The 26,047-nt window shown below is 39.5% G+C and overlaps 2 protein-coding genes across 8 annotated transcripts in view; both read left to right on the top strand.

Moving 5' to 3' along the window:
- LOC143904599 (zwei Ig domain protein zig-8-like) overlaps positions 1-25,795 on the top strand; it is a 57,312-nt gene extending 31,517 nt beyond the window's left edge. For 5 of the 7 annotated variants that reach the window (XM_077419407.1, XM_077419406.1, XM_077419405.1 and 2 more), the window contains exons 3-7: positions 1,481-1,656; positions 4,827-5,037; positions 19,418-19,545; positions 21,638-21,806; positions 22,357-23,341. In XM_077419407.1, coding sequence (XP_077275533.1) covers positions 1,481-1,656; positions 4,827-5,037; positions 19,418-19,545; positions 21,638-21,806; positions 22,357-22,448 — 776 coding nt within the window. In that variant the 3' untranslated portion in view covers positions 22,449-23,341. Of the gene's footprint in view, positions 1-1,480; positions 1,657-4,826; positions 5,038-19,417; positions 19,546-21,637; positions 21,807-22,356; positions 23,342-25,768 lie in introns of those variants that run through there. The other 2 variants (XR_013258977.1, XM_077419408.1) reach the window with 2 other exon arrangements.
- Positions 24,395-26,047, top strand: part of LOC143904578 (A disintegrin and metalloproteinase with thrombospondin motifs 12-like) — a 37,160-nt gene continuing 35,507 nt past the window's right edge. The window contains exons 1-2 of the mRNA XM_077419380.1: positions 24,395-24,683; positions 25,769-25,798. Of these exons, the coding sequence (XP_077275506.1) occupies positions 24,395-24,683; positions 25,769-25,798 (319 nt within the window). The remainder of the gene's footprint in view (positions 24,684-25,768; positions 25,799-26,047) is intronic.

Raw genomic sequence — 26,047 nt, 5'->3', positions numbered from 1 at the left:
TCAACTTTATCAAAGTCGAGCGCGGTGCTCGCACCGACAGGAGAAAGACCGTGCTTTCGACCGACCGTATCGTTTATTAACGGTTTAACAGCTTCGCGCAACGTATATTGCATTAAAGTACGAGACACCGCGCCGATTAAACTGTTGCTGTGCCGACGAAAAAAGATCGTTCCGTCGCACGCGAACGAAAAATGCTTGTTTCTACGGCATATATTTAAAGCGTATCGCGGTAATGGGATGTATAGGGACACGACGAAAAATGGTTTGGAAATAAACTCTTGTGGAAATAATTCTATAGCGTTGTTCTCTCTTCTTCCAATAAATTTGTTGGACAAGGACTATCTTCACATAGTTTCTTAATTTGACATCTTACTTATGTTCAATTGCACAATTGTAAGTTTCTACATATAACTAATGTAGAATATAATATTGATCGGCTTAATATATCCTCAATTAGATCGGTTTATATTTTAGTACAATATAAATTGTGATACAATCAAAGAAAGAAAATTGTAGTGTCTCGCGCCAAGTACGCGCGAAGCGAGACCACACCGTGACTCTTTTATGCGAACGCACGAGTTGCGAGTACCCGAGATTTTGAAATGTCAATGATAAAAACTAACATCAGACAATACAACGTCGGTAGTTTCTCGATAATTTGCATATCATATATATGGATTATCGGAGCGCGAAATCTCGGGTGTGAAGTTTGAAGCCGGGCAGGTCGAAAGAATATGCCATGTATGATTCTTATCGAGTTGAAGTCAGCTAGAATCCACTTTAAGGCACAAATCCAGGCGTTTTCTATCGGTACGAGCAGCAGTTCGCAATACTATCGAACTATTTCCATCGGGGAAGATTGTAGTTTGAATGGTAATCACCCGACGCAGCAAGTCACTAAAGTCTTCCATGCAAATAGACATGACTTCGCTTTTCCGCCACGCACGTATGAGTCTCCGCGGCACATCGCGCTCTTACACGATCCGCGAACACGGGAGATATAGCCACCCGGACGAAATTGCATTTGCCGCAGTGCGGGGCAGGATACGTACGACCTATTCGACGATACGTACTTTCGAAGCCTGCACGAGGCCGTTCGCATAGATCTGATGTGCCGATGGCTACGTCTCGTCGTGTTTCTCCATTTAAAATTACCGAGATAAACGGTCGAGTGTGCACGCACTCCTTGCAGTGCTCAATAATGATCAGTTTTCTTCTTTATCGTTTGGCATCAGGTCATGTATTTCGCGAAATAACGATCGATGTTGTGGAAAAAATTTAGATGAAATATTTTTAACAGTCTTATTTATAACATTCGAGTACGCCATAAATACGACATGCTACTATTAACTAATTGTTTTAGCTAATTGAGGAATATAATCGCGTGATAATTATTCCTGTGTTCATCTCTTTTATATAAAATATGAAAATTTTTTTATGTTTGTGAGAATGTCTTTATTAACAGAGAAAATTGAAATAGTTTTTTCAGAGAGCACCGCGTATGAATCGCGTGTTCTCACGGCGGATACCTTTCAAGAACGCACAACACCGGAAATTGATCCACACTTCGACACCACAGTGCCATCCAATATCATTGGTTTGGCAGGAGATACTGTTCAATTGGCGTGCAGGGTGAAGAATCTCGGAAACAGAACGGTGAGTTTAAAATAGTTATATTTTACGGGCGTTAAAATTTTTGCACTTATATATATTTTATAAACGCAAATAATATGAAAAAATAAAATTAAATGTTATCGCTCGCCAATAATCGCAAAGTTGATTCGATAAATTGTATGTCACGTTAGAATTACTGGTTCGCTTATCGCAGAATTATCGAGCAAATCTTAAGCCTTACAAGTAGCAATTCAAATTTTCACACGGGGTATTGACAGGAGAACACAACCACCGACAAGCCGCAAACATGCGAGATAGGCTTGCCCGAATAATGCACGAGATTCAGGAACGACGGAGCCGAGACACGCGGCGTCGACAACATTTTCGAAATGTTGCGTGAAACTGTAACTCTCTTGTTTGCGGGGATTGGTGAATTATATAGAATGAAAATGTAAAACGAATGTCGCACACGGCAATGTTTACGTCGTAATTTGTCGGGGTGAAAAGCATGAAGAGGGAATAGCGGAATATCTCTCGTAGATTAGCTAGGAACGAAAATATCATACTATTATTCCAATTATGTAAATATCGTCGCCACTGTTGCAATACCGCGACCACCCCGAGATCTCAATCTCGACTCAGAGACTTCTTCCATCATTGATTAAGTTAAATCGATTCCGCTCGTACCGGGCCGTAAGACGAATTTTTTCGCTTCCGTAGTTAAATCATTGTTTCGAGTAGGTCGGTAAATTAACTCGAAGGCGGACACGGCCCTCGGGGAATTTATCTTCCACTCTAGGACCTTCGGGCGTCCTCGATCTCTAGTATTAACGGTTCACGGCACTACTCGGGGATTATCGTAGCGGTTAAGTAGAAAAGGACGATCTTTGTCAGACTATGTCTTCATGCAGACTCCGGTCGGGAGGTCACAGTTTTAATCCCAGAGTCTCATCTCTATGCAAAGCTTGGTTTTCGCATTTATGTCAGCCGCAGCTACGTATGTACCGTCTAATATGTTGCCGTTGACATCGTGCATTTACCTATAGTACGTGCGATAGAAAAGTATAATATAAGCTTAAGCCACGGTAATTAACACTCTATTAAAACGGACACTAATGACAATGCGATATCATAATATCTCGTCACTATATATGGGGGTATATACCAGTATATACACGAGTACGCATTAGTGTTGCGAGAGAATGTCAATGGAATTGCTCGGTTGGACGAAATTACGCACAGTCTCTGACTCGCGAGCGAACGCTGGGATATGAAGAAGCCGAAAACGATGAAGTTACGTGAAAAAGTTGTGCCTCCCGGCGGATAAGAATAAGCGTCACTCTCGAGATGATATTAACCCTGAAAGTCGGTCCCGCGCATGCAAAAAGATTCGAGAAAGGAAGTGCAGCAATCGCCGTTATGGCAGTCACAGTGCGTTCTTGGGTTTTATCTCGCATATTTCTGCTGAAGCTGTGCACGACCGTGTTCTTTTTCTCTCGCGCGCGCATATCGTGAATTTTATTACGCGGAAAAAGTTTCCCCCGGAGTATACCGGGGTATAGGCGATGCCTTCTTTTTGCGAAAAGTATATTAACCGGCGACGCCGGCATATTCGAGCGGCAATCGCATTAGATCGACAATGGGGAGCTGCTCTCTCTCTCTCTCTCTCTCTCTTTCTCTCGCAGTTTATATTTCCGATAATACTCAAGCGTACAAGTGCGCATCGTGAATTTTGCCCCGCAGTCGATCAACACCGCGATGATTTGTGCAATGTATTATATGCACACATGCGCAACATATTACAGCGCAATGCGGAAAATAATATTGTGCCACCGTTTTCATAAAATAACAAAGCTAAATTCCCCATTTCTATTCTACATTTAGAAAGGGAACAAAGAGATTATTCACTTGCACCGCACAGCTTACATTAATTAACTTTTATGAGAACAATCCTATGAAATACAAGATTTTCGCTTTCAATGCAGGCATTAAAATAAAGGTAGACGCGGATTATTAAATGAATCACTGTTGAATCGGTATACAATATCTGAGTTTACAGACATGAAGGTAATTAACTGAAATTATCTTCTTCCATTGTTATTTTTACATAAAGAAATGCTTGGGTATTCGATGAAATGAGAATCAGTTAGTGATATTGTTTTTAGTTTAGCCATTGTATTAGATATGTTACAGTAAGGTACGATTTAATGAATACAATTCTTGCGAAATTGATGCATATGAATCATCAACGAACACGTTTTTCGCACAGTTTGCAGACTTTAATGTAATCTGTTAAAGTAATCTAATAAAGTAGCAAAAATCATTGAAGTTGTTAAAGCGCTAGGTTCGTCGTTACGACGTAATTTCCGACACGTGGGGAAATTGCACAGGTTACGAATGTTATAATAGTTCCGAATTATCGGTTGGATTCTGATCTAATTAATAGCTTCAAGAACTTTTCTGCATCATTCAAACTTAGTGAATGTCACTTTATACAAAATTAAATTATGCTATTATATTGATGTAACGACATAATTTTAATATACTTTGTTCACAACACTCAGATATTTTAACACAATTTACTAAGGTAGTTTAACACAATTAAACAATATTTTATTAAAAATTATATTAAAATTATTTGATTAATATATTTCGCGTCATGCGGGCCTGTTCGTTTACATTTTCGTTTTCATAATTTCTAATAGAAGTTAAACGAACAAATTTGCCGCGTCTATTCGACCTATAAATAATTGCAGAGTATTACGGGAGTCGTCGTTGCACCGAGATTGTAGTCATACATCACGGAGTTATACAGCATTAAACAAAGACATGAAGTATTCCAGCTGCGGCGAATCTACTGCACTCGTAAATTTCTCGGGGCTAGGAAAAGGGAGAGTATAAAGTTTTATCGTCCAATCTTACGAGCAACAGGGCGCGAGGAGAGCAGTGATAGTTAGCAATACGCGCAGCTCGCGGTAACTCAAGATTTCTGCATTCAGATTGCAGAAACCGACATATTTTTGTCAGCCTGTTGTTAACCACGGATTTATACGTGAAAACACTCATAACTACTGTAATTCGTCTTTTATTTAGTTTGCAATTAGTGCTATAAAAGAATATGAGATACAATATTTGATTTTAAAAATAAATTATTTTTGTTGTTAATTATACACGTAAATAAGTCGATATTTGGTTGTTTGTTTCTCTCTTAGGTTTCATGGGTGAGGCATCGTGACATTCACTTGCTGACAGTCGGCAGTTACACTTACACGAGCGATCAACGTTTCGAGGCGATGCACAAATATAATACAGAAGAATGGATTCTGAGAATACGTTATCCGCAGCGAAAGGATTCTGGTATCTACGAGTGCCAAATATCCACGACTCCACCCATCGGTCATCCTGTTCGTCTCACTATAGTTGGTAAGTCGTAATTGTTGCATAGAAAACGTGAGGACGAGCGATATAATTTTAGCTTTAATAGAGATGCATGAGAATTTGCATCGTAATTCAGCGGTTATTCGTTCTATCACGGTGAATACAGCGATTCATTTATTGCCAGAGTAAATTTTAAATGATGTTTCGTTTACATGAAATTGCTAGTCATATTAAATATTTCTCGTGATGAACGTTGATTAAATATTGACCATATCAGACATTGCAACAGTAAAAAGTTCTATGGATAAAGAAAGATTATTGACTTATCTCTGATATTTCTCCTTTATTCGCGGATAAAATTCAATTTAATTTGCTTTAAATAATTTGGGAGATTGATATTCTTGTTTTTGTTGAACGGCCAAAATTTTCTTAAATAAAATGATTCAGAAGATTATATATACGATTAGAAATGTCCTTATAAAGATCTGGAAGAGTTAAAGAAATTAAATTATTTAACTTATATATATTATCTCGATAAAGATATTTATTTAACCACAAATAGTCATCTAAATGTCACAATTTAATCGGAAATCCACGTTTAATTTTGCGCATATAGTCTTAAAATTTATCGCGATTCATCTAACACATCGTCAGGATCGCTACGAGTTTTCAACGAGATTCTCAACTACCCTTGAATAATTCAAAATGCGTGTAAGTTGGGAGATGGGGGAGATGCAGAATATTCTCGTAACTTTTCCCTTAAAACTTTGTTTGGTTATTTTAAGTATTGAGTAGGGGTAAAAGACCTTTTGCGAAAGTTATAATCTAGTAGGTCTCGTGGGAATCGCTAGACAATCGAAAGAGTTATGAATCAATGCGAGAAAGTTCGAGAAAAAATTATACGCGTTGTAGCAAGCGAATGTGAACATTGTCCTCAAGTCTATAATAAGGTCGAGAAATACTCTGTGTGACATACGGGAAAAGCGAAACTTCCGCAATTTACAACAGAATAATGGATGTACGTTTAAAGATACACATAAATTTTGAGAGAAACATTTTTCTATTAAGGTACGCAAATCAGAAATGTAGTTACGCGAAATAATTTCTTGAACAAAATCTTTATTTAAAAAAAGAATTAGAAATACCGAAGTGTTTATATCCTACGGTTAAAATGCGATCTATAGGTATAATACTATATACTATATACATACGATCTATAACATAAATAATAAATTGCGCCCGAGCAATTGATCGACGTGATGATAGAACTCCCTCTCCATCTTCGTCCATTTAATAAAGACGCTGAACGGAGGCGACGCGAAGCGGATCGAAAAACAATAGTCGACCTTTCAGCGGCATTCTTGGCGCGCGATGCCCGTGAAATTGTGACGACAAATTGAGCCTTCTCAGGAACGAAAGATTCTTCCTCAATGTTGCGCCCTTTCGTCGTTTCACCTTCCATCGCGATCCGCATCGGCTGCCTGAAAAGGGAACGATCTCGCCTCAATTTTTGTAGACTTCTTTTAAGCGCTTCTTCGTCTTTCTTTTCCCTCTTCGCTTCCGGACCTGTATACTTCTCGCTGTCGCGATTGATGCCGTCGCTTACATCTGACTTGAAGACTCGATTTTTTAACGATTCGTCGTTTACTGTGAGAAGCGATGTGTAAAGATCGTCGAAATCTGGCGAATATACCTTACGGAAAATTCAAGGAAATTCCAGAGCAGTGCTTACATCGATATTACGCGGTCGAAATCGTGTCTGTTATTTTCTCGTAAAACAATAGAATCATGGTTTCGCGAATTTCTTTCATCAATTTGCATATTATTCTTTCGTTATAACAAAAATCATTCTTTGCTCTAATATTAAAAAAAATAAAAGATATTTTGTTATTCTGTTTGTATTTTATTCTTTAAAATTGTTTTTAAAAATATATTGAAAAATCGACATTTAAAAATTGAAACAGTTTTTAATTGGAATTCTTCTTAATTGTACGAGGAGCAAACGGCACTTATTCACTTTAATGATCTCTTTAATCCAACGCGCATTCGCTTTCGTCATTTTTGTTATCGCTCGCGTAACGATCGGTACGCTGCGGAAAAGCTCTGTCATCTATCTGTATAGCAGCAGAAAATGATTCGTAACAAATGCGCGGATCGTGCCATTTGCTGATGTTATGACCAAAAAGTTGTCTTTGTTACCGCAGCCACTTTTTTTCGCGGTAATATTCCTTTTATCTCGAGTTCGTTCGCCACTCCTCTTTATCTTCTTCTCCATCTTCCACTTCATTTCATTACCATCTAGGAGAGCAATAAAGCACATGAAAGTTTTATCTTCTCATTTTCTTCTTTCTCCTTTTTCTCTCCACTTTTTCTTCTAGATTCGCCGGCGTTTGATAACCAAACACAGACGCCCGACACAAAGTACCGGAGGCTCTCGTTAAAACAGCTTAAATAATTCGTTGGATCCATAAATGAGTTATTTATACAACTGGATCCGGTCTAGTTTTTATTAAGCCGTTGTCGAGTATCGGCTCAAACGGATCGCGATGTTCATTTCACGAAAGAAGAGAAACGGGTATCGCCCTGTTCGCAATTTGTTTTCATTACCTCGAATGAATCATTTGCATCGAAAACCACCACGACGTTTGTCTACCGTCGACACATTTTGGCCCGGAACGCGATCGTTTCCATTCTCTTTCGCATTGGCAAGTGTTCTCAATCGGTCTTACTCGATTGGGAAAACCGTATCGTACGATAATTTGAGTTTGTACAACGAGCGAATCATCAAACGTATTAAGGTAGTTCGCGCGATGATGAACAACTTTTGCCAAAAGTGATAGGTTTTTTTTATATCGAAAAAAGGAACTCTCCTGAATCGATTAAGCCCAGAAAAAAGATAATTTACCGTCCCGTTATCAAGATATTTAATTTTAAAATTAGGTGATTTTAATGATTTTAACATTGGTCTAATAGGAAAAAAGATTATTTTCCTATGAATAACACAAGTTTGCGAAAAATATCTTTTGCCAAAAATGTTTGAACAATATATATCGATGGAAAGAGGACACTGTGAGGAAGCCTATAGTTGAAGGTGAACACGATCCACCGTAGTTTTTTTAAATTAATAATTGAAGTTGAAAACTAGTCAAGCGACGCGTTAACACACACTTTATTTAATCTATTTCAGGCAACGGGCAAAATATTATTCTACAACGTAAAAATTATTTACTAATGGTTTTTTTACGTCGTTACGAAGCTTTGCGATGCGTTATTCTATTTTTTTATAATCATAAAAATAAAAAAATTATAAACATTGTTTTGACTTCGGCATCGAACTACCTTAATCGATTATTTATAAAAACGAAATATGTACTACGTTTCTTCTTTTATAATTTAATTTATTCTACAGAAGCATTTTCCCAGCCGCAGCCACAGCCATTCTCACAAAAGTCACACACCACATCGTAAAGTCTGCATTTAAGTAATTCTTTCTCCCGTTGCGGAGTCTGAATTTAATTAAAGACACTGTTTTTTTGCATTGAGCTCAACCCACTGCCGCACATTTTTGAGCTCTCGTTACTCTAGAAAGGAAAATAACTCAAATGAATAGACGAAGATACATAGACGTGAGAAGAAACGCGAAGCGGAATCAATTGTTGTCGAGAGCGGAATTGAAATAACATTGAGAGATACGATACTCCTTCAAAATTTCCGCAATAGCAAAATGTCGAAAATTTCACGAAACAATTTTTCGCGAACGGATATATTGAGCGCCGTCCCCGATTTCGACTGTTATCCAAGTTTCGATGTTGTGTCCTTTCTCTCTCGGCACCGGTAAAGCAATATATAGCTTTTTCACCCGTGAATCAATTTCGCGGCCGTCACGTACTCGGTCAAGTCGTTTCTCATTGACGTTAGCGGTAGTAAGAGAAAAAGAAATCTTGAAAGAGGAGAGTCGGCGGAAGTGAAGGGAGAGGCATCGCGAGACGGATGGGCAGTTCGTAGTTTCGTTTGTCGCAAACGTGTGTGGAAAGTTAAACTGTGCACATGCAGCATAACGAATTTACGTTACCTCCAGCGTGCGGAAGTTCCTTAACCATTACCGAGTGGCCCGGCTAGCCGGGACATTAGGCAGCTAATTAGCGTTCACTAATTAGTTTTCGCACGGATGCCCAAACTAATGTCCCTTCGGCCGAAGCCGCGCACTATCGCGACGCGATAACATCGCAAAAATAGAAAGAAAATATTATATATCGTTAAATAGATGCATACACTGTAAAAAATTTTACGTCAATGAAAGTCCACTCTAAATTTTGTGTTAAAATAACACGATGAATGAGTTATTTTAACACAAAATTTAGAGTGGACTTTCATTAACATTAAATTTTTTACTGTGTATATGTATATAGTATAAGCCAACCGATAAAAATATAATATGGTATCTATCGCATCATAAATTAATGATAAAAAATATTGAATATATTTAAGATAACAAATGTGCAGCGCTTAAATTAATCAAGGATAGCGATACTTTGTTACGCGGAATTTGGAACATTTGCCTGAGTACGCTCACGTTGGTGGGATGAAAAATTAAGCGTATTAAACTCATTATCGTCATAATTCCAGCAAGTGGTATTAATAACTGTAACGCGTAATAATAATCGAGTATATTTCTCTACTAAGTTCCCGCCCGTATAACCACCGGATTCTCGGACGGCGAGAGACCGTCGTCGCTCGTTCGTGCATTTATCGCGCGAGGTAAGTGCTAGAAATTGCGCGTGGGCCCTTTGAAAATTAAAGAGGCACCCGCGAATCCATTAAACGCAAATTTATCCGCCACGTCCATTAAGAGACGCGATTATCAAGATTATCATGAAGCGCTGTCGCGTGAAACTTGGTACAGAAATAAATGCAGTTAGGTACACCCTCGCACCGTGCCGTAGCGCGTTCATATTTCTGACGAACGGTACGCGCCTCGGACGAAGAAAACTCGTTAACGAAAAAGACGATCAAACGGCCAACCGCGTTGGACAAGAGTAAGATTCATTATTGGTATCACTCACGCTAGTAATAAACGTGAGCAGTTTACCCGCGGTTAAACAAAAGCTCGTATGTACATAACATCTTGTCAAGTATTCAATTTGATAAGCGAGCACTCGGTTTAGTTTAGTGCGTCTCAGAAACTTCGTTCCGCTACCTACTAGCGAATTAATGCCATCCACGCCGCTCGGCAATGCAAATATGGCCGGTACCTTGCCCGTGACGTAGTGTATTCAATTTGTCAGAGTTTTGGGGACGTTCTGGCAGTGTTCGCGTAGCGCCGCTCGTGGGTCAAACTACTGCTAGAAATCCTTCGTGCACACAGGCCCTAAGGTAGAACCTTGTGCAAATCATACGACGGGATTAGGAAGTGAAATACATGAGTGGATGGTTCCTAGGGAAAACTGGATCAAGATAATCCTACGGAGATCTATATTCGGACATTGCGCGGAGAATGGATGGCGATCGCGAGTGTATCAATTGTCTATGTGTTCTGAAAGACATGCCTTGAAATTGCGGACAGCAGACGTTTCCAAAATTTAATAGACAGCATTGAGTAATACACGAACGCTAGTGCAGCGCGGGAATACAATACTTATTTATGTTGAATTTCTGGATCGATGTTGTTGCATCTTAATTAGTTATGTACAATGCGTTATTATGTACCTTATTTGAGGTGAGACAAAATTCATATTTTTCGAAACATTCTGTAAGAATAGTCGCTCCGTTTTCCTTTCAACGAGATAATATAGTCGTCAGCTTTGTGCTCATTTGTACTACTTTGCTTGTTTGCCAGCGTTTTCGCGGTTTATCCCCGATAAAAGATATATCAATTTTGTTCGGAATTGTCTTCGTACACGGCTTACCGCGAGATGCGCGTACGATTTATCTCAATTTCGCCGTTGGGAAACGCGAGCGCATCGATTGGCGCGCGTAACGTAATTTTTGTCACGACAGTAAAGTCATGTTTATTGAATGTTTGCGGTTTACGTTACTTCCGCATCGATGTCAAACTTTAACGCTTTAATCCTGGGGATGCTGCAGCGCTTCGCACGCGGACACTCCATGCCGCGCGATTGAAAGCGCTTTAGCGTTTTGCTGCAGGGAGCCGCGATATCGCTATACTTTCTCATAAATATTAATAAGGGGCTTGACAGGTTGCCAGGCACAAATTTTGCGATGGAATACCGGCGTAGTTAAATATACGTTTCAGAAAAGGACGTTATAATGCAAAACGTCATAGTTACGTTTTATTATCGATTAAACCCGCGTTAGAGCGTGATTAACGTCAATAAATATTTTGTTCCGGTTAGAATTTCAAATGAGCGGCAGCTTGTCGCGTTAATGCATGTTTAAGCGGTAATTAATGCGCAATGAAAAATACGCTCCTTCCTACGCTGTATAACGTTATAAAATATTCACCGTGGTTTCACGGGGTTAAAAGAATCGTTATGAACCGCCGCGCGCCGCGCGCCGCGCCGGGCCGTATCGCGCACACATCGAACACGATGTCGGTCGTATTTCGCTCCCGTAAAAATAGCACATCAGTGCACTTAAACAGCGGGCCGTAATTACAACGCCATGCTGGTAAGAGCCGAGGCCCAAGTATTGTTATCACGATGATCCGGGGTCGGCGTGTACTTTGTAATTACACGCCCCTCGGCACGAGCTCTCGCCGGCCGAGAGTGCGGCCGGCCTATAGTCATTGAAATTAAAGGTTTCGCATTTTCAGCGGCGCCTCGTTAATTCGTCACGATGACGGTTTCGTGCTGCATATTTACTAATAAATCGCCCGGCGCGGGGCCACACGTCGCGCTTTCGCGAAGTCGAATCGACAACGGCGACGACGTGTGTGATTGCGAAATAAAGGTGGGCACGGGGTCGGGGAAGAATTAGCCGCGATTTAATTGCTCGTGCATCGCGGTATCGGCATTCGCGTCGCCGACCGCCTGAATATCACTCTTTTTTTTTTTCGATCCGCAAGTTCGAAACTAATTAAAAGTTGACTGCTAGTGATTCCGTCGACCGTAGTAATTTTTCGCGCCGATTTACGCACTTATACTTTCGTGACTAATCCTGCATTTTTTTTCCTCATCATTACGCAACGTAATCATAGCCCAGCTTGTTTTCCCGAGTCAATTTCGTTAACTCAAATTTCGCCTTTATCGGACAGTTAGATTCATTCACCGAGTTAGTTCTCGTAAGTTCTCGCACGATGTTCACTTCCAGACTCTTTAGAGGCCACAGTCAGAATTGCCGATAATGACAGCTTTTAACAACACAGTGGGGTGATATAGGGAAATTCTCTAGTCGTTACGTATGTATACATTTATAGATAGAGACCAATTTCCAGGAAACATTGTTTAATCTTGTTTCCGGCATTTCTGTGTCTCAAACCGTACATTCAGATACGGATACAGCAAGAGAATGTTATACGCGCGGCCGCGGGAAAACGGATGTGAATATTCGAAATAAAAATAGTTAACTATCTATAAGACAATATAGACACGAATGAGTGATACACTTACGAAAAAGCAAAATTTATTTCTGAAACTGCAGGTAACGAAAGTAACTGGTTAGTTCATAGAAATGGTTGCACTTTTTATATTAAGTCTTAATACAGAAAAAAATATATTCTTAGAATATTATTTTCGATTTTTCTTATGCCCAGTTTTTATTTGCTACAATACGCTTTGTCGTACTTTGCAGAGCTTTTGTCTTTTTTTAAAACGTAAAACTGTATATATATGACTATGACCTAATTTATAGATTTTAATATTTTAAGTGTGAAGTTGTTTAAAAATTATCGTAATGTCTTTATCGCGAAATGTTCTATTCGACATTTTTATGAAATATCGGATTTTTAACTCTCGAGATGTCGTACCACTGGAACAATACAAGCTTACGATGAGCGAGAAGAATCGAAGATATATGTTACCTTTATATCGGTATAAAACCGGAGCACAGTTTTCTGGAACAGTTTAATCTGATCTTCGATAATTCTTCCATATATTCGTTACGTTAATGCATACGTTTTACGTCTTAAAAAAAGTCTTTAAAAAAATAATATTCTAAAAATATGTTAATTTTTTCTGTATTAAAACTTTAAATATACTCGCTGTATAGCTGCAAGCGAAACGATACAATTCGATATCAATTTTTCAAGAACCTTTATATATTATGATAAAATAAGCGCGGTTGAATCTATAAATCGTAAATCGCATCCGTGCGGGGGGAAAAATTCATCTCCACGTAATAACGGCGTTGAACTATTTCGAATATCCCGAGGAGGGAAATATATCATATAGCCCGAGAACTATTTCGCAGCGATGTGCGACCGCGCTATGATAGTGCCCATAACACTTCTATTCTAACGGCAACGTAATCTCTATACTCTGACAATGGTTATTTTTTACTCCGGTATCCGTTACTTGATTTCGCTGGAAAAACTGGATCATTTCTTTATCGAAGGAGAAAAATCTTATTTAATACTGGAGATGAATTTAATAAGACAATTCAGTTAACTATGATTATATACATTTAAAAAACAATTATCATTATTTATATATATTTAGAAAGATTTAAGTATCTTTTAAAATAGAAATATCTAGTCAATTAAACGTTTAAGAGTTAGAAGATTGTTTAATTCATCTAGCGGTTAAATCAATTCTGATTACAGTTTCTTGAGGACCGATAAAATAAATTCGACACAATCCCCAATAACGAGCTTTTAACAGGTCGTGTCGGTTATCTTTACGCGTATAACGAGGCGATTCCTAGGAAAGCATTGCTTAATCCAGTTTCGATAATCCTCTCATCGTCGCTCGTATACCGTCGACGGGTAGACGTTTCCTAGAAAATCGAGCAGGATTAACAGTTGCGGACGGAGATGGTGCCGTACGGCCGGAATAAAGTTTCGTTAGCTCAATATGGCGCCGAATGATTTCCGATCCTGGCCGGTGGCCAAGCTCCTTCCGGTCGGTTTAGCTGAAATAAAGGATGTCATATTGAGAATTTGAAGAAAGTAATGCCCGGCCGGCTATGCCGGACACCATTGTAAGCCGCGCGCGGATTGCCGGAGTCTCTCTCTCTCTCTCTCTCTCTCTCTCTCTCTCTCTCTCTCTCTCTCTCTCTCTCTCTCTCTCTCTCTCTCTCTCTCTCTTTCTCTTTCTGCCCGCGGCCTGGAAAATGCTATTTTGCAGGATTATCGCGGACGATAAAACCGGTACGTTCGCGGTGGGGTATAACGCTTCCCGAGTTTGTTAGCTGATCGCGGTTTCAAAATAACCGCGCGAGCTTTTATCGAACATTTCCGTCGGGATTGTTTTCGCGGTTGAAGGGGACGAAGTACCGCGAAACATATCGCTCGATTCAGTTCCACTGCTCGTTTGGTTTTGCTCGAGCAAATTGTCGATAAAGACATCCGTAAAAAGACCCGTTTATGGACACTACGCCGCACAAATGCGATTTCTGCAGCCGCGTGTCTCTTTATTCAGCGAATATGTGTCCAATAGAAGTTTTTCTTCATAAAATTGAGTTATGTTGCACTAAAAATAAACATCAGGATCGTGATTTTAAATTCTGTCTTAACAAACTGTATTAGTATCGGCAAGTAAACTAATGGAACTGAAGGATAAAACGGAATTAAATTGTAAATTTTTTTTTAGCAATTTTAAAGCGAGTAAAATAGTTCATTGAAGGAAAATCATTACTAAGACCTTATTTTTTGAAACGATATATTTTTTTTCTCAAAGAGTGCAATGATCCACTAGAATTGCTCCATTCTCGCCACGAGATAACACGATCGTTCTCGAGTCGAATTGGCAGCTACGAAAGTAATTAGAATTCCTAATTGTCGCAAGTACGCTTAAGTAAGTGCCAGTAACAACGCATTATTAGAGTATAGATACTCGAGCAGCTTTTCTCCGGGGGCCGAAACTTAGGGTAGGTACTCTAGCTAAGAATCTCGCCATTACCGTCGCCTTTTGTGTAAATGGCTCTTGTTCGGTAGTTCAGCCGTAGTTCCCTTATGGGCGTGGCGGAATCGCTTGCCACGAGGAGTATCGTAATCCAGGTGGGCATCCTGGTTCATGCTCGAGAACGCGTTCTGATCGCGTTAGTATCCAACGGCTAAGGCGGAAGTGCCGAGCTATCTCATCGCCGATAAGACATTAATCCGTAAAATATGTGCGTGTTTAGGATAACGGCCGAGACGTCGACCGTTACGAATATTGAATAAGGATGCATACCCGTGTAACGATATGTACGTATCGAATGGCTCGATAACATATGTATGTCATGGAATCTGCATAAAGCTAACATACTCGACATTCTATTTTTTTTCATAGCTGATTCGAAATAAAAACAGAGGGGAAAGAAAAGAAAAAAATAAAGAATTACATTCCGTTCTACTAAAAATATTGATATGATAAAGGTAATACATATACGCATAAAGGAAATGCAACGGAGTTGTACAAAACGTTACTGTAGCATAATCTCCCGAGCGATTATTCACTTCACCGCGTTCGAACCGCGATATATTATTCTCTTATCGTCGTTTCACCTTTCCGTGAATAACGCGTCTATCAGCCGTGATGCTCTATGCGACATTACGTCGCTGGCGTACTGGCGAGTGATGCACAATCAGTATGACACGACGTCGGATATGCACGCATGCCGTCTAAACACGCACCAGAGTATACTGTATATCCTAGACGCGTGACGCGCGTACCTAACACAGTAATTCGGTGTCCGTGCAGACGACCCCATCGATCGACGCATTCGGGCGCAATCAATTTCTATCGGCAATGGCGCGAATGGAAGATCATTATCGGCGCAGGAATTCCCGTGCACGGGCTGGCCCAATGGTAACTCTCGCTTCTGACGATATGGCGCGTAACGTATGGGGCCCATAGTTCGTGTTACTACGATTGTCCGCTACCAGGCTTTCTCTCGCTTACTATTCTCTCTCTCTCTCTCTCTCTCTCTCTCTCTCTCTCCTCCCCCTCCCCTCCGTCACGCCCCCGAGCGTAATACATTTAGTGGTTGCACACAACCGTACTGGACTTGTCCCGCCGCTAACTTATCCCCGATACCGTCAGCTGCGTATGTCTGTCAAGTTAACGTCCCTGATCACTACGAACGTATGGACACCGGTTTCGAATGGCGTTACGAAAAATGAGCCGTGACTGCGTTCCTGAAATGCAATTGCCTCGATGTAACGACGTGATTTATCGAGCGGTCCTGTTTTACGTTGACTAAGAAGATTAATATTGAGGGAAATGGACGTGAGTATGATTACACTGTCCGTGTGTACTAAATGATATTTACTTGAAGCGATCGTATGTTTAATATGCAGTCAAAGTGAATAGGTAATTGAATTAAGATATCATACATCGAATCGAAAGGTTTGCAGAGTCGCATGTTGATTTTCAAGTCTTTGGAGGAGCTTCTTCTTCGAACGGATGTCAAAGAGTAACAAGTCTGGTAACGATACAAAAGCGACGGTATAGTATCGTACGATCCTTTTTTATCGAACGACGCAATTTTCTTTCGGGAGGGAAAGTTCGCGTCTTCCACCCGAACGTATTTCGCAGAGGTAGCGTCGATTTACTATCCTCCGTACTTGTTAGACTTTTTTGTGGGCAACACAGCGAAGTGGTGATTCAATTGCGAACGAAGTCGCGGTCGGGCTACGTACGCGATCCACCTTCCTTCGATTTATTTCACCGGCCCTTCACCCAGGGGAGCGGCAACACGGTGATCGATCAAAGATAGGGGATCGATGGCTCGGTTAAAGGCGTACCACTCGGTTCGATTCTCACCCTCTGAAATTTAGGAATACTTTGCCTCATGGTCAAAAAGAATAAAGAGTGTCGAATACACTTCAAAGATCTTAATTGAGAGCACTTTCAGCATCAAGTACAAGATACCTGTAGGTATCTCTATTACATAACTGCGTTTATGAATATATTTGCGTCGATAAACCGACGCGGCGCTGAACTGCACACTGCTTGCATCTGGCTAGAAACCGAAGTTGATGAAAAATAACATCCGATAATTGTGCTGTGAATTAATGTAATTATCATAACATATTAAAAAATTTGATATTATATATTAATTAAATATTACAAAATATATTTGCGTTACACATTCACAGTATTTTTATCGCAATTAAAACATCTCGGTTATTTGCGGTCACAGATTTAAAAAATTGACAATTAAATAAATAAATACCAATAAAAATAATTTGCATAGTTTTTCATCGCGCAGAAATATTTCGATGATACGCGACAAAAAATGAAGATGAACGAATTCCCGGTGGGCTCGCCGCGCCTATTCAATTAGACGATCGCGAATTGTCGAAATAATTGATCGTTGCTCTTAATAGGTACTACCGTTCGCGAAGAACGTCATTGAATTTTTGAGATACCTGCAGCACGTCGTAAAACGAACGATGTCTTATACGTCTCTCTTCGCGGGATGCTTGCGAGCGGGTATTCGTCCAGTCGTTCAGGGATCTCCGAGTAGGAAATGAAGCTCCTTCGCTTTAGAAGGTTGACCAGAGTGGGCAGTGCCCACTGACGGAAGTCTCAATTGCAGCACAGTTGAGCAACGCGTCGATGGGGACTCCGGAACATCGTCGGATCTTAATTTCGGCGTGACATCGTTAACGTTGCAAAAACGTCCTCACTTGCAGTTAACGACAAACTCTTCGTGTTCTCATTAACATCGTATCTTAACGATGTTCGCGCTCTCTCTGACTTTCAAGCGGTGAAACCGGGGAGAGTACGCGCTCTCTATGACCCGCAATTTTGTTCAGTGATATTTTTCCAAGGCCTGCACAAGCAATGTGCTGAAGAGAATTTCGCCCCGAAATCATCGTTAGTAAACTTAGTACATTTGTTTAAATCAAGGGACGCAAAAAATGATCTTGTTTTATGAGAAAACTAGTCTCTCCACTGAAATCCTATCTCGGAAACACCGAAAAATATACGCGGTAGTTTGCTCTAAACTATAACGAATTTAAGATTTTCCTCAGAAGTAACACGGATGAACGGAAAGGACGAAAGTAGTCTGTCGAACGCGTAAGGTTTCGAAATAGGTGTCGTACGAGCGATTTTATTTAACGACGTCCTGGATCGTAAGCTTACAAATTGCGCGCAACGCGGTAAGCCATCAAATTGCATGCGTGCTGTAAAACGTTATTATGCGGAATAACGCGTAACGATAACGGTAAAAGAAGATTCCGAGTCTTTTCACGATACGACCGTTAAATCCGTTCATATTTTACTCTATCGCGAAGTTGGAGACTCGGTCGCGCCGCGGGAATGGGAATAAACGTTAATTGGCAATGAACAACACACAAAAGGGTCTCGAGCCTCATGAAACAGTAATAAGCTGTTGCCGCTCTGCGATAGCCGTGCTCGCTTTTGGTATTCCTGGCGTGGAAATGAAGATCTTCTCCGTGTTGCCGTAGACCTCCCGCTCGCAAGTCGGTCAGCAAACGACGGTGGAAGTCTCGAAACTGGTTTGTCAGATAATTGAGATCCACCAATGGGAATCCGAGAAACTTGGAGAATCCCGGCCGACGGACTGTAACGATCCTGTGTACCGGCGGACTCGGAGATTTGCCGAGGTGGTATTTCCAGCAACAAGATTTAATGGAAAGGCGAGAAGGAGGAGAGTGAAGAAACATCCTCCCGCCCCGTGTTCTATACGTTTTCTACGTGGTCATTGATTCCTACGAGCACGGAGCGCGAGACAACAATTCCGGGCACGTCATGTCGCGCGGTAATGCCCTCACAAAATTAAGCGGGTTTTTAACGTCTCGCGATATGGGCGGAGATATCGATATGTGTGCGGTTCTCGATTCTCTAGCGTTGGGGTACTTCAAAAGAATTCCGTATATCTTGTGGTTCAATGATTTATCCTCAATCGCATACAAAGCGAATCTTTCGAACGGAAACTCCCAGTCATCCGGAATTGATTCCGTCGGTACTTCCTTCGGGCGAACCTGTTTTCCGCGAAATAATGTGAGTATAATGCCGAGCGACCCTTCTTGTGCGCGCGGTTATTGCATTTCATTTCGGCTGCCGATTTTTTGCTCTCCTTTGAACGATCGTTCGGAAAAATACGAGGCGAAGAATGGGGAACAATCGTATTGAAGACAACGACGAAAATTATAGAGGAATTATTGTGGCTTTCTTATTATAATTGCGAGAGAAAAAAAACAGTATTAAATCTCCATTGCAGATTTTGTTTGCGACTAAAACAATTACGTTCGCGACGTAGATAAAGCAGCATAAATGAAGGGTTTTTTAAAAGTAAAAAAAATTGACGTAAATTGAAAATATTGTGCATGCGATTCTCTTTCTCATTGCAGAGCCCGTGACGGAAATAGCCGGCGGTCCCGATCTGTTCATCAACAAGGACAGCACGATAAATTTAACATGCTACGTGAGACACGCGCCAGAACCGCCGTCGACGATAATTTGGAGTCACAACCACCAGGTAAGCCGGCCTTACAATCCGCGAATGAGGTTTCTTACCACCATCAGCTGAAAATCAGCTGTCATCAAGTTATGAAAGGTGCTTTCAACCCGCGAGACCCATTTGAATTTTATAACCGACGCTGGTTTTGTGGACGGACCGTCACCGCAAATACCGATACAAACGGAAACATTTTTCATGTTTCTCGTGGCTGTTAAAAAAACCCTGCAGCTGTGTACGTGTTTCTATCAGCGTAGCGCGTATATCGATTATCGCTGGTAGCTTGCTTTCATTCCTTCGAGCGTGCGATATTTATGGAAGACGCCAACAGCGACTTGTTTTCTCGACAAAATGATGTATTTCCGTTCGAGCACCGCAGAATCCACAATTAAAAGATTCTCATGTTCACGGCTTTTTTTATCCGCAGTATAACGCAACTATATTCTCATTGTACTACGAACACTGCAAATCCGAGTATGCTATTTTTATACACATAAACGTCTTAAAATGGCACCTTTGACTGAAACTCTGTTTACATGTTTCTTCATGTGTTAAGTTACATTATTTAACGTTTAATCGTATTAAATTAAAAGTTCATACGTTCAATCGTGTTAAATGACGTGATTTAAAATGGCAAGAAATGTGTAAGAAGAGCTTCAGCTAAGTAGATTTACACTTAGATTTACAGTGATGATACAAATTGTCATCTCCATTAAATATATCAAAGTTTCTTTCTCAATACCGGCGCGAGACGATTCAGTTGTTTAAGAACATTGTGAAAGTTTCTCGGGGAGTGTAACATATAGGCAGACGGCCGCGTTATTAATAATAAGCAGACAAATAATCTCGTTACGTTACGTCAGTTTTATTTGAGTTTAAGAATTTCACGATTGCACATTTATTTCTATGAACGCGCATACAACAGGAGTAACCAAGATGGTTGTACAGACGTCGCTTTAACTTGTAGTTTCGGGAAACTTGTCAGGAAATGCTTTCAGCCATTCAAAGAAGACACCTACAATCGACACTTTTACCTCTTCCACTTCCCACAAAGTGCCTTGAGTCCCGTCTAGTCACGTCACAGACAGACGATATATGACATCTGTTTCTGTCTTCCGCGTGAAAGCAATTTACTTCTGGATCGGTTAATTACTCATGCTTATATCGCTATTATCCACGGCAATTATCTTATCAATTAAATAGATATTTATATAAAATACCTGTGATAAATGAGTGTGATATCGTAGGATTAATTGAAATCCTCCATTTATTTGAATTTGTCTCTCTTAATTGAATTTTCGTTATATAATATTCGTTATTAATATTTATTTCAAAACTTTATATTGTAGTTTTTTTTAGTTAAAATTATTATTAATTTTTCTTTTACCAACATATGCGGACGAATTCATAAATCGAACAATCGTGACTGCATTTTCTGCCGGTGTCGATTAAATATGATCAAATATGATTAATTTAAAGGTGCAATAAATTCTGTCCTAATGAAACTTATAAAACAAACATATACAATATATTGCGTAGTCGTTTGGATCATTAATTATCAATTATTGCAAAATTTAGCATTTGTGGTTATAATGAAATTACAAATGAAATTTGAAAATAGAATTGTTGCAATAATGCATTGTTCTTTGGAGAACATAGAAAATATAAAAAGCAGCGATTTATTCCTGAAAAGTTATATGTTTTCTCTCTCAGTCTCTTAGGCTTAAACGAGATCTATTCATTGTAATCAGCATGAATTGCTTTCTTATTGTTTGAATAATTGTTACAAATGTTTAAGTTTGTTAAACGTTTACATGTTCAGAAAGATACGCAATTTAAAGTATACTGTATAAATCTTAATTAGTGTTTTTGATATTTTCATAATTACGATCGCGTGATAAAAATACGCATTTTACGTCGGAACAGCGAGGTCCGGAAATGAAAGTAGCGCCTAGAAAAAATCCTAGGAAAACGGATTTCTGTCATGGCAGGGAACACATTCTGTCGACACTTCCTGGTTCTTCCTTTCCCGCAGAGTGGCCCCATCCGTATACTTGGTCACGTCAGAGCTAGGCGAGTAACCCGACGTGTTTTTTATATCCTTTTTCCGCAGGCGATTAACTTCGACTCGCCGAGGGGTGGCATCAGTCTGGTAACGGAAAAGGGACCCGTGACTTCGAGCCGTTTACTCATTCAGAAGGCGATCGAGAGAGACTCCGGTCTTTACACGTGCTCGCCAAATAACACTCATCCTAACAGCGTACGGGTCCACATAGTCAATGGTAAAAGAAAAATGTGTCAATTTCGCTTAAAATGGGTTTTACGTGCAAGCATCTGCACGTTACTCGTTTGAATTTGAGTGAGACGTTGTGTTTTTAAAAAACGGACTCGCTAAAAAATCGGCGATGCGCGTTGAACAAATAGATATTTCGAAAATCTAATAACAATTCGTAATAATTTTCATTTTATTGCAAGGTAATATAAAAATACATCGTTTTACGCAAAAAAAAAACGTAAAATTTTGATCACGTAAATTATATCATTCAGTTAATTAATAATTATGGGCGTCTAAGGAAATCAATCGGAGTTCCTCTTTTTGAAAATAATAAACTTATTCAACGAAAGCGGTCTTTAGAGTACCAAATACTTTCTTGAGCTATAGGGAAAGGTGTCTCGCCAAAACTGCTTAGCTTGTAAACGTCAAGTGGGGGGGGGCCTCTTCGCTCAAAGCGAGAGCTCGCGTTCTCAGCTCAGCGGAAATGTCGCTCTAAATATACCACCTGCTGAGAGCCGACCGAGCGAAACGACATTATAGCGTGGCATTTGTTTCAGAAGAACACCCAGCGGCAATGCATCACGGTAGAGGCGACAGAATGGCCGCGACGCTGCTTCCGGTCGTCCTACTTCTTCGGATGATATTCTAGCCGACGTTATGCACTCCAGGTTGAATGCGCGCGAACTTAAGCACGGTCGCCTTAACTCCCACGAAACCATCGGGCGGAGATTCTGTTTCGCGGTTTTGTCTTCGGAGATTCAACTCGCTGCGACGCGACGCGCATTCGACGCATTTGCCTCGCGGAAAGTAACGGAATCTCATCGTAAGGGTTTGCTCCGCGACATCGCGTGTCTCCTATTACGTCGTTAGAGCATTAGACTGATTGGAACGCATCCGCGTTACGGAAAATCCAATTGTCCCGTCGCCACCGCCTGGAGAACGTGAGTTAAAATAAATATTTATTAGGCTAGATGTATCCACAGAGATGAGTTGCGGATAACAACTATTGAATATATATATATATTTAGTTCTGTGTGAATATATTGTCAAAAAAAAGAGAGAGAGCAAAAATTTAGCTTAATGGCCAAAAGATTTGATACAAATAAAAAATATTTTTTATTAGGAAATGTTAAATTATCCAAAGATATTTAATCACCGATTTTTGCTGCAGTAATATGTAGACAAGTGCGAGAGAACTTGTCTATAATAATTTTTAACACGATTAGTCGAGTGAACTCGCTGAACTTTCACGGCACTTTCAAGGTCGATGTCATTTTGCGAAAAAGAACAACGTCTAGGTTCTTGCCCCACTGCGGAAACAAGTACGAAGTCTTTTTCTGTTCCGGTAAAGAACTCGCGAGTCCGTTTTCGTCGTCTGGAATCTTTCCTCACTTTCCGAAATAAGAATCGTCTGCGAAAAAAGAAGATTTTCGCAAATGCCATACTAATAAAACGCGTGACTTAAAAACGATCCAACAAACACATTTCTATATTTATTCAGGTATTTATGAAAGAAGATACAGCAATATATAAAGAATATATTGTAAGAATCGAAAAAATCGCTTTGTGAATATTGGCCGGTATTAAGTAAATTTAAAGAAAACATCTCCTCGCATAATGTTCGAACAATTTCGAAAATCGAAAAAGTAGATTGATTCGCAGAGTTAGACGAGCGCAACGCTGCGTAAAATTATGTATAGATAAGATGCAAAATTTGTCAAAACATCAAATAGAAGAAACATGTACTCTCGATACATTAGGGCCTTATTTTTAGTAAAATTAACTGACATCTATCGTTTGCAGCAGAAAAGCTTGAACATGAACACAGTATTCATTATTGCAGTCATTCAATTATTGATTGCGTTCGATAGACCCGAATGTTCGCTCTATTCCCGTTGCAACTATCAACAATGTCTTGGCTGTGACGAATTTCGGGTATATATTCCGACGTAATCTTGTTGTCGAATTATTGATTGTCGCGCAGGAAACAAATTGAAAGCTCTCAAAAAACAGAATTTCAATAATTGTAAATACGTAAAAAAAGAAGTCACGATGACAGGCGTTATGATATAGCGAAATTTTATGAAATTAGATGTGAAAACTGCAACGCGTCAATATATAAGAACGAATAAATTAATAAATAATATAAATTGACTTTAACGTAAATAACAGATGTCGAGAATATTTATTGGAAAATTGAATTAATTGCCTTTATTTGCTTTGATCTTCTCTAACAAGATCTAGCTAGTATTCTATTTCTAAAAAATTTCTAATATAAATTATCGAAAACTATAATTTTATAATCTTAAACATTAAAACACAACAACGTTAAAACAAAAAAAATTGTGCTATATTAAAGCGTGTTATACTTCAGAAATCAGGAAAAAATGAATCTCGGATAATAGAATTAATATGAGAAAGAATGTTTTAAGGACACGTGTATCGAATTATATGGTAAATGTGTTTGAATGAGCATGCGTCTCTCTACATATCGAGCGATAAAACTCGTTCAACTTCGAAAGTAAGGATAGACGCGCTGACGGCCTGCGAAACGCATAGAATCTGAAACTTGGAAACTTTGCGCGCGAGAAAGCAATGACTTTCATGCAGATACGTAAATATAACGGAGCTCTTCCGGGCTTCGCGGCTGGGGCGACGCCGCGACGTATCTACAGGAAGAAAGCAGGTTTATTCGCCGAACTTATAATGGCCCGACTTCGAAGCGGATTTTATCCTCGTTATACGGTTACCAGTAAAAACGTATTGTTCGAAAGTGCATTAGCTCTCGGGGATTCGAACACGTTGCGCCGGGACGATCCCAAGATTGTTTCGTTCTCCGCCGTAAAAGAGGACTGGCATTGTGCCTCTGCAGTGCGTCAGACATGTACCTCGCTTTTTCAGGACCATTCAACGAAAACGTATGGCTTCGATAACCTCGGTGATATCCTTGTCGCTATTAGCGCCCAAGACCGAATGTTTCTTCTATCAATGGGACCATATAATCGCGCGTTGCGGTCCAATCGCGAATAATTCGCATTAGCAATTCATTCCCGGCGTGCACGTTTAAGAAAACGGTCCTACGGTTGCTGTACATATTATATAAAAACGTGATTCTAAGAGAATATTTCGGTGCCAGTCTTTCAATTAGCTTGTAACGACGCCGAAATTCATTATACTTCGAGGATGTCACGTATAATGCATACACGGGATACGTTTTTATAGATGTTAATATATATATATGTACGCGGCTAAGTAGACAAAGAAAATGATTGAAAGGGACTAGATTAAGTGTTATTTATCATTCTCTATAGATATCTTTTTCATAAGTCTGTACATTTTCGCCGAATTAGTGTTGCGAATTGTGTCGAAAAATTTTATTTGCCATATTGTACGCATTAATAAAAGAACAAAAGAAGCACTCAGAAGCGAGTGACGGATCGTGCATGAACGACCTGCATTAATCATATTTTTTTTTTGTTAAATGCATTTTTACACCGGATGTATGAATCTGGGATATTGTCCCAATAACTCGTTAATCACGATTTTTCTTAATACTTTGTCACATTTTAAAGAAACAATTTTAATTAATACTTGAGTTAATGGACGTTAATTATACCCTCTTTTAGCAGAAAGGGCTCTTTCACGCCTTTTTGTTCGCTTCTTTGTTACACGAGCCGGTTACCTCTTACTTAAATTTCACCTGTCCCGTCCGCATCTCTTTTACTTTCCAAACCCCAAGAGTTTACCTCTCGCGTTTCTGTCCACGAAATCAGAAATGTAATGGTCTAACGTTCTCTCTCTCTCTTTATGATTTAATAATTTAATAATATTGTTGTGTTTATTTTAAAGCAGGACTACGATTGAATAAAAAAATTAATTAACTGTTCAATAAACATTATAATTATTAAGAATTAATATTTAAAATAAAAATCACAGAGAAAACAATTTAAAATAAAATAACTTCCACAGCACATCGGAGAATCAACAATCTGCAAAAGTGTAAGTATCTTTAAAGTATCTAAAGTTGGTATTCTTATTACGCATATAGTATACATTCGCAGTGTATTCGATAATATATAAAGTTCAATTCTGTGTAATTATTTCCATAATTATTATCTTTTCGTATAACACAAAGCGGAGCTAGGAAGAAACTTTCCGTTACCAGGCAATAATTTCCATCGCAAATGTAATTATTAACGCTGTCGGCCATTATACATATATGGTGCCGTTCATTATATGGGAATTAAT

The sequence above is a fragment of the Temnothorax americanus genome, unplaced genomic scaffold (assembly GCF_048541705.1).
Source record: "Temnothorax americanus isolate GAGA-0224 unplaced genomic scaffold, ASM4854170v1 Scaffold54, whole genome shotgun sequence".
Taxonomy (NCBI): Eukaryota; Metazoa; Arthropoda; class Insecta; order Hymenoptera; family Formicidae; genus Temnothorax; species Temnothorax americanus.
The sequence above is the reverse complement of the archived record's forward strand: the minus strand, read 5'-3'. Positions and strand labels throughout refer to the sequence as shown.